Genomic DNA, 13073 nt, shown 5'->3' with positions numbered 1-13073 from the left:
AATGCCCATCATAGAGAATTTACAAGTATGAGTGTGGGAAAATGGGCTTTCTAGATGTCAGAAGCTGGAGCCAGAGAAATGTTCAGAGATTTGGGCCTGGTTTTGCCTTTCTTTCCTGATAAGGAGGTGGCCTTGCCCATGCTGAATCTGGCTCAAGAACCAGGAATGTCCTTGGATACCTAGAAATATTTCCTATAATGGACATACAGTGTTTAAGTTCTTCCAGATCTGAGCATTTGACACATACAGAATTCAGGCTTCTCTGACCCAGAAAGACTCACCATGCAGGGTCACTGCAGCTGTGTGCCCTCTAGGGACTCTTGGGGCCAAGGGACATTGTGCTGTTTCTACTCTGTGCGGCCACCTCTCTCCCTGCCACCATTCTGTGTCCTTGGCTAGACATGTTAGGAACTCTGTTGACCTTAGAAGTGGAGGTGTCAGTACAGCTTCTTCCCTCCAGTTCAAGCCCATCTTATATATAATAAAATGGGTCACCCATCAACCCATAACCCAGAAAAAACCATTCTTCACATTTTGATTTCATTCCTTTTTTCCCAACATGGTAAATGTACATTTTATAAAATTGGGATCATATTACAGGCAAAATTTCAAATCCTACATTTTTCTCTAGTTATACTGCAGATGTTTTCCCATGTCATTAATAATATACCCAAACCATCATTTTAACAGCCAAGTCATATTATATCATACAACAATTTAACCTTTGCTCTATTGTTAGATATCCATTTGTTTCCTCTGGGTTGCTTCTTTTTCTCTATGATTAATAACACTATGATGATCACTCTGAACAAAAATCTTGTCCACATATTCAGGTATTTACTTAGGATAGAACCTCACAAGTTGTGTTACTGAGTCAAAGGGAATGTACTCCCCAAAGGTTCATGATCCATACCTTCAAATAAGCCCTCAAGAAAGTTTATATCAATTTATATTCCCAGCAACCATGTATGACAGTGACCATTTCAAGATGTTCTCTCCAGCAGCATAAGATCTCTATCAATTATTATTAGTAGTAGTAGTAGTATTTTTAGAGATAGGATTTTGCTCTGTCACCCAGGCTGGAGTGCAGTAGTGTGATCATAGCTCACTGCAGCCTCAATCTCCTGGGCTCAAGCAGTCCTCTTGCCTCAGCCTCCTGAGTAGCTAGAACTATAGGCATGCACCACCATATTTTTTTTTTTAAGTTTTCCTTGTAGACATGGGGTCTCGCTACATTGCCCTGGCTGGTTGAACTCCTGGCCTCAAGTCATACTTCTACCACGACATCTTAAAGTGCTGGGATTACAGGTATGAGCCACTGTGCCAGGCCCATGTCTCTGTTAATTTGACAGGCAAAAATAATACCTAGTTTTAATTTTGAATTTCTTTGATAAATAGTGAAATGATTACTAAAAGTTTTTTTTTTATCTCTTAATAAGAATTTCTTTTCAGTGACAAAAGAGTCTGGAAAAAAAAGAGAAATTTCTTTGACTCAAAGCATCACATAGTGGTTTGAACAGTGTCACCTTGAAATTCATGTCCAACCCAAACTCCAGAATGTGACTTTATATGGAAATAGGGTCTTTGCAGCTGTGGTAAGCTAAGGGTCAGTATGAGAGGTGGCTACTACAATTTAGGGTGGGCTGTAAATCCAATGCAGGTGTCCTTATAAGAGATGGAAAAGAACACAGAGACAGGGAGAAGGCCAGGTGCAGAGAGGCAGAGGCTGGAGTTACACTGTCCCAAACCATTGAATGCCTGGAGCCCTCTAGAAGCTGGGAGAGGCAAGGAAGGGTTTTCCTTAGAGACTTCGGAGGAGTGCGCCCTGCTGACACCTTGACTTCAGACTTCTGACTTCCATAATTGAGAGAACACATTTCTGTTGTTTTAAGGCACCTGGTTTGTGGTCATTTGTTACGGCAGCCCTGGCAAACTAATGTAGATCAGGTCTCATTTGTGGGTAGAATCCGCCGGCTAATGTATAGAGATGATACTCTTGTTGCGTGTCTGTCTGCTTATATGTAACAGTGAGGCTACTCCGGGTTCAGAAAGAGCTACTGAAATGAGCATGTCAGGCCTGCCTAGCTCAGCGCACTGTGGGGAGCAGGGCCAGACACTTGGAGGAGCTCCAGAAGTGGACGCCAGGACCGGGCTGTGCTCCAGGGCACCAGGAACGAACTCATAAATCCGTCACAATGCACAGGGACAGTCAGAGTAAAGGATCACATGGGATGACATGCGCAGCACACACATGACCGACCCATGTAGCTTCTCCCTGACCGCTGGCTCCACTGAGATCCCAGGCGCCCACAGAAGGCAAGGCAAGGCAGCCTCACACACACGGACAGCAGGCGGTTGCTTCTCTGTTGTAACACGAGGATTCCAGTCTCTGAGAAAGTTGTATCCACCTCAGAAAAGGCAGCCGTCATGTAGGTGTCACTGATTGGAATTTGTTACTTCCTATTAAATGTTAAACTCCTGGAATTTCTCTTTTTGGATGTAACCACTCTTCAAAGTTAAACCCTGACACTCAAAATGTGTTTTTCCTCTATCAAGGTTTTCCTGTGAGATCGGAAATGGGGGCCCTGTCAGCAGGGAGAAGGGCACGTGGGCATGTCCACACTGACCCACTGGACTCGTCAGCCCTCCTGGGTCACCCTCTTGGAAGCTCTCAGGTCTCGAAGGGGCCCGAGAGGGTCCCAGCTCCTAGGAAAGTGGCCTGTCACTTCAGCACTTCTCAGTCTTCTGGGTTCCACACAGCATCACAATTTCAAAATAATTGCTGGGAATGGATGTAGGGTTACCCAATTTCATTTTGGTAAGGGCATTTAAAACTCAGAAAAGACCTTAAACACTTTTAAAAAGTTTTTAAGCCTTCCATCGACATCATGATCATTTCATAGAAGAACATTTTGACTCTAAAAATTGTAGGAAGGCCATACCCCCAGAAGAAAGCGTGGGCACTTATATGGGGTGAGTTTTGCTGGGTAAAGCACTCACACGTAGGCCTTGCTATCCTCAGTGTGTTCCAGAGCACAGTGACTCCATCCTGGATGGTGCCGTCCACTGATAGTGCTGGGGAACTACGGCCTGCACCTCTCTGTCTCTCCTCCTTCACCCTCCCCAGGCGGGCCTGTAAGTCTCTGAGGCCTGTAAGTCCCCAAGGCCTTCCCAAAACCAACCTCGGAGACCACCTGTCTTTTGGGATAAGAAAACAGATTGCTCTGATGGAAGGACTTTTGGTCTGTAGATGTTAATCATATGCTTTAGGTGGCATGACCCCCTTTCAGCAACATCTGCACACAGACATTCTTTATCACCAAGTTAGAAGACTTCTCACCCTGTTTTCCAAAGTGAGCCGGGATGCTTCCTGCCGGAAATTACTCTTGACTTCACTTTCAGTTTCAAATTGTTTCTTCAAGTGATCACTGACCTCCTGCATTTCTTGAATCTTATCAATCAGCTTCTCCTTCTCTTTGGTATGTATTTCATTTTGGGCTTCCATGGCCCTGAGAAAGGGAGGGAGGAATGGCTGGTATCAGTATGACTGTCATGGAGAAGTCACTCACTGTCATAGCAAGTGCTGATATTTCCAAAGATGGAAGAACACCTTGGCCAATTTCTGTGTAAAGCAAATAGTATTCGAATAGGGGTGTCCTTCCAGGGGAAGGAAAAGAGACCAGGACTGGCTGGGACAGAAAACTGTCCATGGACTGCTCTAGTCTCCTTCACCCAATAAGAGGTTCCATTCTCCACCCAACCCCAGCCCCACTCACTGTTCCCAGGGGACATCCACGCCCACTATACCCTGTGACAACTAAGCAGTCATCCCCTTTGTGACCAGCCTGGGGACCAGACACTCACAAAGCCAGGGATCAGATAGAAGAGAGGAGGAGAGACCATGAGAAGAGTTCCAAAATGGTGCCTCGCTCCTTTTCCACTGCTTTGGGTCCTCATCCTACTGATAAAGTCACATGACTAAAGATGCTCTTGGGGATGTCAAGTGCCCATTTATTATTTTGGAAAAATAAGTGTCTCAACAAGTTGGCAACAAAACAGAACATTCTCCCCACAAGGCTCTGCCAGGGCACGAGGCCCTTTGTTGGTCTCGTGATGGAAATTTGGGGGGATTAGCAATGAAGATTTTCCATCAACATGGGCTATTAATTCTTACCCTAAATAGTCTGCTAATAGAAACCGTTCTCTCTCACACACTCTTATCCGTTGTTTGAACAGATAATTCAAGTGCATGGTATAGCATTTCAAGGGTACAAAAGTGTACGCATACAGTGAAAAGTACGTGTCCTCCCCTCCTCTGTGTATCAGTCACCAAGCCTGGAGGCAACTGCCTGGAGGCAACCAATGTTTTGTTCCTTAACAATCTCCCAGAGATGCTGCTGCTGCTGAGTGTGTTGTACATACACATATTTCTTTCCTTCCCATCAGAATGGCAATATGTCATATATATTAATTAGCATCTTGCTTTTTGGCATTAATAACACATCTTGGTATATTCTACAGTTTCAGAAAAGCATTACACGAGCATGAACTTGAGGTACACACATATTTCCACTTACTTCCTTTGTGTTCCTTCCTCCTCTTGACTGCGATGTAACTGATTAGACAATTCTTCTAGTTTTCCTATAATGAGAAGAACTGTCAGTACTTTGCGGGGGGCGGGGGAGCATATCACTGCATTCTGATTTGGGTTTGGTATTATTTTCAATTTTTAGAGGTCCTAAACTAGGGGTGTCTGATCTTTTGGCTTCTCTGGCCCATATTGGAAGAAGAATTGTCTTGGGCCACATATAAAATACGCTAACACTAACAATAGCTGATGAGCTGAAAAAAAAAATTGCAAAAAAATCTCATGTTTTAAGAAAGTTTACGAATTTGTATTGGGCCTCCTTGAAAGCTTTCATGGGCTGCATGTGGCCCATGGGCTGCGGCTTGAACAAGCTTGTCTTAAACTGTATCCAGACAGAGATTAACTTTTATTTGGTCTGAACAATGTTTAAACATTTTTAAACCATCATTTAAAAATTGTAATATTCCACATAAAAATCTGGATTCCTGGGTTTTCTTTAAAAATAGGAATCTCTAGCAATACTGGGCCCACATTTCCACTGGGCAACAATAATCAGGCAGCAGCCTGTTTATTTTATTGTTTTTTTTTTCAGAGGCGGGATCTCACTCTGTCACCCAGGCTGGAATGCAGTGGCAAAATCACAGCTCACTTCAGCCATCACCTCCCGGGCTCAAGTGATCCTTCCACTTCAGTCTCCCACACAGCTGGGACTACAGGCGCATACTGCCAAGCCTGACTTATTTTAAAAAAATTTTTGGGCTGGGTTCAGTAGCTCACGGCTGTAATCCCAGAACTTTGGGAGGCCAAGGTAGGCGGATCACCTGAGGCCAGGAGCTCAAGACCAACCTGGCCAACATGGCAAAACCCCATCTCTACTAAAAATACAAAAGAAAAAAAAATTAGCTGGGTGTGGTGGTGGGTGCCTGTAATCTGATATACTCAGGAGGCTGAGGCAGAAGAATCGCTTGAACCTGGGAGGCAGAGGCTCCAGTGAGCCGAAATCGCACCATTGCACTCTAGCCTGGGCGACAAGGGCGAAACTCAGTCTCAAAAAAAAAAAAAAAAAAAAATTTTTTTTTTGTAGAGATGAGGTTTTGTCATATTGCCTAGACTGGTCTCAAACTCGAACTCCTGGCCTTAAATGATCCACCCGTCACCGCTTCCCAAAGTGCTGGGATTATAGGTGTGAGCCACTGCACTCAGCCTGCACCTCCTTTAAATGTCCTACATATCTTCCCATATCTTTCAACTAGCCCCCTTCTCACATTTGTTACCTGCCCAGCCCCCTAGAGAACCAGAGTTTAAAACCCCTGAGTACAAGGACATTTCAATGTCATTTCCTGCGTACAGGAAACCGTTTTCTAAAAGCAAGTTCATGAGGATTTCAGTTACCTTTCATTTTCTCAGTTTGTTCATTCAGGCGGATTTCAAGATCTTGCTTCTGCTTCTCCAATTCTGAAATTTGCTGTTTAAAGTCTGGGATCATCTTTAGAGAAGAATTAGAAATATTAGAATATAAAATACTTTGATCTATGAACTTTAAAATCTCAGAAGCAAACTAAACTGTCTTGGTGTTCAGCCTGCAGAACATATAGCTGTGTAAATGAGCTAGCCACGACATTAGACTGGATTAACATTTTTTTTTCAACCTCAAAACCTATATAGTCTCAGGAAACACCAGTGTGCTCAGAGGAAGCAGTTCTCACACAGCTACGACAGGGAGAGAAGGATGTGTACATGTATAGAAATCCTATGCTGAGTTGAGGGAGGAATTAGGTGAAGAAATGGCAGCCAGCCTCTTTGGTCCAAGCCCAGAGCCATCGTCTCCTCATCTGGGAACAGGAAAAGCCATCTCAAAGGGTCCCACTGCAACTTTTGAATTCAAGGACATGCACTGCTGTTAGCGGAGGTCTGGAATCACCCAGTAAGTTTCTCAATCCTTTGTCCCTATCTGTATATTTCTTTACATGTCCATCGCCTCCACCCCCAGTTAGGTTAAAATAGGGGTTTTTTTCCTTCCCCAAGTTTATAAACATGCTCATTTTAAAACTGAGTAGCTGAGATCCAGGCCTCTGAAGTCCAAATGAAGAATACAGACAGCCCCTGATTTACGATGGCTCAACTTACTATTTTTCGAGTTTGTGATGGTGTGAAAGTGATATGCATTTAGTAGAAACCATACTTCAAGAACCCATTCAACCATTCTGTGTTTCACTTTCAGTATAGTATTTGATAAATTACATGAGATATTCAACACTTTATTATAAAAGTAGGCTTTGTGTTAGATGATTTTGCCCAAGTGCAGGCTAATGTAAGCATTCTGAGCACGTTTAAGGCAGGCTGGGCTAAGCTACGATGCTTGGTAGGTTAGGTGTATTTATGTATTTTCAACTTACAATACAATACTTCCAACATACGATGGGTTTATTGGGACATAGCCCCATTGTAAGCTGATGCGCATCTGTACTTGTTTGATTGTGCAATTGAATCTCACTGCAAATTCCTCATTATAAGTTTCATCCAAGGAATAAACAAAGGTGTAAAGGTCCCCCACTGCCATTCCCTGTGTCCACCCCTGGTCCTCAACTGCTGCTACAGCCCCGAGATTTCCTAACACTCTCAGTTTAGGGAGAGGAGGGGGTAGTAAGGAAGTAGGGGAGCAGCAGCCAGTGAGGCGGGACAAGAATGCTAGGAGAGCAGGGCGTCCAGGAAGCCAAGAGAACAAGGCGGAGAGGGCAAGATTAGCATCGCCAGGGGCTGCTGAGACACTGAGTAAGATGAGGGTGCAAAGGAACCCTTAGTGCTCGGCTCTATGCAGGCAGAGTCAGCCAGTGGTGGGGGCACACGACAGAATGGGGTGGTGGGCAGTGAATGGGAGGTGCACGGAGGGAGTATGCCTAGAGGGTCTTTGTAAGTCTGACTAACTCCCCAAAGAAATGGGTGATGGCCACAGGAGTGTGGGGTTAAGACAGAGACGGCTTTTTGAGTGAAGAGATTCCTAAAGCATTTCTCCAGGCCAGTAGGCATGAGTTGGAAGAAAGAATGAGACAAATGCAGTGGCTAGGAATGGACGTCATGGAAGAGGAAGCCCTTGAAAAGGTGAGATTTGAAGGCCGGGCACGGTGGCTTATGCCACTTTGGGAGGCCGAGGCAGGCGGATCACGAGGTCAGGAGTTCGAGACTAGCCTTGCCCACATAGTGAAACCCTGCCTCTACTGAAAATGCAAAATTAGCTGAGCATGGTGGTGGGCGCCTGTAATCCCACCTACTTGGGAGGCTGAGGCAGGAGAATTGCTTGAACCCGGGAGGTGGAGGTTGCGGTGAGCTGAGATCATGCCATTGCACTCCAGCCTGGGCAATAGAGTGAGACTTCATCTCAAAAAAAAAAAAAAAAGATGAGATTTGAAGCATGAGCAGGATTGGCCTTCTGACACACTCCTGTCTCAAGAGCTACCGTTCAATTTTGTGGTCACTTTCCAAGGGGTTAGGGCTGGATTTAAATATACAGACTTTAAAACATACACACTTATGCACACACACACACAATCACAGCACCTGCAGCCATCCTGTGGTGAACACACACACTCTTGTATCAGAGTGCTCTCTGGTCTGCAGTCATTGTATAGTTTAATCACCAGACAGAGTTATCTCACTTCTGGAAAAAGTAATTTATATCCACTCTTTTACTGCCAAGAAACTGAATTTGACTCCATTGACAAAGAACATCTCTAGTGTGATGGCCACGACTGGGTCCCCTGGCTGAGACCATACCATATTCTCTGATGTTAGCCTGGTAACTTCATGACGGATGCTTTCATTGATGTCATTTTCTTCTCTGAATAACTTCTGCAGGTGGTTGATTTCTTGACTTAGATGCACCACTTTGAAGTTCAAAGCTTCAATCTCCTTTTCATAGCAATCCTTCTGAGACTGGAAATGGCTCTCCAAAACACTATTAAAGGAGGGGTCAAGAAATAAACCTCATGGCCTTTGTTCTGCTGTATGGACGGCTGCGAGGCAGTAATGAAGACCCACAACGAGCCGTGCACGAAGTACATCAAGTTTACTTACACACTCATGGTTACAGGCTACAGAATCAGAAATCCCTAATTATAAAATATTCTAGCTAGTTAGGAAGCATTATGTGGGGGTTAACATGTAGTTAACAATGAAGAAAATTTTATATTTTTACACTCTTAATAGTTTAAAAAATATTGGCCAGACGCAGTGGCTCACGCCTGTAATCCCAGTATTTTGGGAGGCCGAGGTGGGCGGATCACTTGAGGTCAGGAGTTTGACACCAGCCTAGACAACATGGTGAAACCCCGTCTCTACTAAAAATACAAAAATTAGCCAGGTGTGGTAGTGCACGCCTGTAGTTCCAGCTACTCAGGAGGCTGAGGCACGAAAATCGCTTGAAACCTGGAGGTGGAGGTTGTGGTGAGCCGAGATCTTGCCACTGCACTCCAGCCTGGGCAACAGAGCGAGACTCCATCTCAAAAACAAAACAAAACGTTCTGTATGATACTACAATTGTGGATACGAGTCATTATACATTTGTCAAAACCTGTAGAATGTACACCAAGAGTGAACTCTAATGTAAACTATAGACTTCAGGTGACAGTGGCATGTCAATATTGGTTCACCAGTCATAGTAAACACAGCACTGTGGTTTGGGACGTTGATAGTGGGGGAGGTTGTGTGCGTGTGGTGACGGGTATGTGGGACCACTCTCTGTATTTCTGCTCAACTTTGATGTGAACCTAAAACTGCTGTAAAACATAAAGTTTATTAACTTAAATAAATGCAGCATATGCCTTAAATTTAAATGTATCTACATATCTCTGGCAACATTAACTAACTTATTTGATAATCAGTTTTCACTGTATGGGTTATGGGGTTTTTTACTAGGCATTTTATCCCACTAAGAGATTGCTCTTCATGAATAAGCTAATTACTGACTTCTCAGAGAAATATTTCTAGTGGTTATTTGGTCATTCTACTATAAGGAATTTGTGTATCAATCTATGTAAGGTCAAGTTTGGACTTTCCAAGTCTATTTATTATCTTTGAAAAATAAAGAACCCTGAGGAGAATTTCTAACCGTGTTGCTTTCTTTAGTCCTTCATAAGCAAACCAAAGTTCTCCATCCTCATTTAAATGTTCCAAATCTTCCACAGAGAGCCTGCAAAATAAGGAAGATAAGAAAATCTATCATCGCTCTCACATTTTACATGTCTTAAAATGTTTGATAATGCAAATATGATTACCTGCTTCTTACATCTTCAATGTCATAGCTTTCTAGAAGTTGTTTGGTGATCTCTGACATCTTTTCTGAAAGGAAAAGGCAGAGTTGTATACATTACATTTCTGGATGATTTTTCTTTTCCCATTCCCTTTCCAGGGCCCAGTTTCTAGCGTCACAGTCTCCAGCTAAATAACTCACCAGCTATCCAATCAACCAACTAACCAATCTTCCAGGTATTCAAACAACTAGCTATTCCACCTACCAACTAAGCAATTTACCATACGTCCAACCAAATTCATACCAAAGGACACGTTTCCTTAGCAGTGACACAGCTATGATAAATTCAGTCTGCACCCATGGACTAAGAGACTCATATTTTTATTACCTCTCATTTCCCGTTTTTGTGACTGCACATGTTTCTCCACATCTATCTTCTGTGCCTGAAGTAGTTCTATCTCTTTTTTGAACTCAGAGATTGTCTGAATCACAGCAATGATAGAATCAGGTAAAGAAAAAACAACGATTATGCTTTATATAAGACAAAGGGAACACAATTATGGCGTCACGTGTCTATGCAAGACATCCTCACTGCAGTTTCTTTCTTAGCTAAAATCTTGTTAAACCATCATTGCCCACACAGCTTAGCCTTGAAGCATGCTTAACTACTCAAAATGCCAGATCTAATGGGTTGTATCAGTAGAATTAACTTCCCTGGGCTGGGCGCGGTGGCTCACACCTGTAATCCCATCACTTTGGGAGGCTGTGGCGGGTGGATCACCTGAGTTCAGAAGTTTGAGACCAGCCTGACCAACATGGTAAAACCCCGTCTCTACTAAAAATACAAAAATTGGCCAGGCATGGTGGCAGATGCCTGTAATCCCAGCTACTCGGGAGGCTGAGGCAGGAGAATCGCTTGAACCCGGGAGGCAGAGGTTTTAGTGAGCTGAGACTGTACCATTGCACTCCAGCCTGGGGAACAAGAGCAAAACTCCACCTCAAAAAAAAAAAAATTAACTTCCCTGTTATATAAAGAAAAAAAATAACTACCTACTATAAGCTTGGGGTGGGGTGGGACAGGGGGAAGACTGAGAAAGGTAAAATCACAGGGGCTAAAATTCTCTTTTAATGGATAATAAAATATTAGTGCAAGGCCATGGGCAAAGTTGCCACCTTCATAACTGTGGGTTTTGACTTCAGCTCGGCTTAGATGTGGAGCAGTGGCAGAGACTGGTGAGTCCATGAGGTCTGGGAGTTAGCTGGCTGTTAGGGAGGAGGTGGCCTGGGCAGCTCTGGTTGTGGGGAAGAGGCAGTATTCTGCCTTTATTCTCCCTTGTGAGCTCAACTTGAATAAGAATCACAGGTCTGTGCTTTTGCTTTTTATCTCTAAGGGAGATATAAGGACTTTCAGGGTCAGGAGAGGTGAATAAACTCTCCTTGATATTTTTTCAGTTACCCCGAGTATTTATGGGCTCCAGCCCCTGTTTCTACAGAGAGTAAGCAGGAGAATCAAACTGATACGTGCTGAGCACTTTACCTAGATGACCTAATCCTCCTAACAGGCCCATGAGGTGAGTAGAATGATCTTTTCTCGATGAGCAAACAGCAGAAATCAGCAAACAGCAGAGATTAGCAAACGTGAAGATTGACTGGCACGTTCAGGGTCACATGCCAGGTTTATGGCCAAATAAACATGGCCAAATCCTGAAGGCCATGCTTTTCTTTGTAATTTCTTTTGGTAAATGTTCCAAGTCAGACTTGCATTTACTTAGGCTTTTAAGACTGACTGTAACACGTGTAACTTGATAATGATGAGTTATTTTCTTTGAAAACCAGAGTAGGCTGGGCACGGTGGCTCATGCCTGTAATCCCAGCACTTTGGGAGGCTAGCGTGGATGGATCACCTGAGGTCAGGACTTCAGGACCAGCCCAGCCAACATGGTGAAATCCTGTCTCTACTAAAAATACAGAAAAAAAAAATAGCCGGATGTGGTGGCAGGTGCCTGTAATCCCAGCTACTTGGGAGGCTGAGGCACGAGAATCGCTTGAACCTGGGAGGCGGGGTTGCAGTGAGCCAAGATGGTGCCATTGCACTCCAGCCTGGGTGACAAGAGCAAAACTCTGTCTCAAAAAAACCCCAAAAAACAAAAAACAAAAACCCAGAGTAATTTTTTTTTTTTTTTTTTGAGACACAGTCTTGCTCTGTCACTCAGGCTGGAGTTCAGTGGTACAATCTCGGCTCACTGCAACCTCCATCTCCCAGGTTCAAGTGATTCTCCTGCCTCAGCCTCCCGAGTAGCTGGGACTACAGGTGCATGCCACCTCGCCCAGCTAATTTTTTTTTTTTTTTTTTGTATTTCTAGTAGAGACGGGATTTCACCATGTTAACTAGGATGGTCTCGATCTCCTGACCTCATGATCCGCCCGCCTCGGTCTCCCAAAGTGCTGGGATTATAGGCCTGAGCCACCACGCCCAGCCCAGAGTAATCTTAATAGATCACATTGGAGAGTGACCCAGTCTTAGCTACCAAAGAGGAAGTGAGTGACACCTACTGGTATCTCTCTGCAAGCTCAGTCTCACAATTTCCTACATGTAAAAGACCTCAGACCTCAGCCAGAGGGCAGGACTCCCACAGGCTGACTGACATCAGGCTCATGCGGCTGCTGAGAGTGAAGCAGCCACAGAAATGAAAGTGACCCTTCCTGATCATGTGGTCTGACATCCTACATTTAAACAATAGGGGACGGGGCCCAGAGAAGACAGACACTTCAGCTGTGGAATTCAGTGGCCACCCGGATGCAATGCCAAAATCTCTTCTAAACCACACATGGCTAGTTCATGACAATTACAGAGAATATTAACATAATCTTACAAATACTCTACCAATATGTATTTCACATATTTAGTAGAAGCTTAAAAGCTTTCCAACTTAATGATGAAATGTCTTACATTTAAGAACATAGGTACACTCAGGTTTAAGTTTTCTGGTAGGGAAACAATTCACTTAAGCCTTGATTGTCCAAGCATGGATCATTACTTCATCCATTCATTCATTTTTTCTGAAGAGCTTTTTATTAAATTGCCCAGGAATATTTATATATTTTTAATGATAAATACAGGTAACAATATATATATATATTTTTTTGAGACAGAGTCTCGCCCTGTTGCCCAGGCTGGAGTAGAGTGGCACGATCTCGGCTCACTGCAACCTCCGCCTCCCAGGTTCAAGCAATTCTCCT

At 43.8% G+C, this 13073-nt stretch overlaps 1 protein-coding gene across 7 annotated transcripts in view; it reads right to left on the bottom strand.

Annotated features, from left to right (window-relative positions):
* Positions 1–13073, bottom strand: part of MYO5C (myosin VC) — a 110353-nt gene that overhangs the window by 32946 nt on the left and 64334 nt on the right. For all 7 annotated transcript variants that reach the window (XR_008657810.2, XM_055279167.2, XM_055279169.2 and 4 more), the window contains exons 26-32: positions 10222–10315; positions 9859–9922; positions 9693–9773; positions 8360–8540; positions 5981–6074; positions 4578–4641; positions 3341–3509 (exon numbers count right to left, since the gene is read on the bottom strand). Coding sequence is in view for 6 of the 7 variants with exons in the window: in XM_055279167.2 (XP_055135142.2) it covers positions 3341–3509; positions 4578–4641; positions 5981–6074; positions 8360–8540; positions 9693–9773; positions 9859–9922; positions 10222–10315 (747 nt within the window). In the remaining variant the exon portion in view is untranslated. The remainder of the gene's footprint in view (positions 1–3340; positions 3510–4577; positions 4642–5980; positions 6075–8359; positions 8541–9692; positions 9774–9858; positions 9923–10221; positions 10316–13073) is intronic.

This window comes from Symphalangus syndactylus, chromosome 5, assembly GCF_028878055.3.
Source record: "Symphalangus syndactylus isolate Jambi chromosome 5, NHGRI_mSymSyn1-v2.1_pri, whole genome shotgun sequence".
NCBI lineage: Eukaryota > Metazoa > Chordata > Mammalia > Primates > Hylobatidae > Symphalangus > Symphalangus syndactylus.
This window is presented reverse-complemented; position numbering and strand designations above follow the sequence as displayed.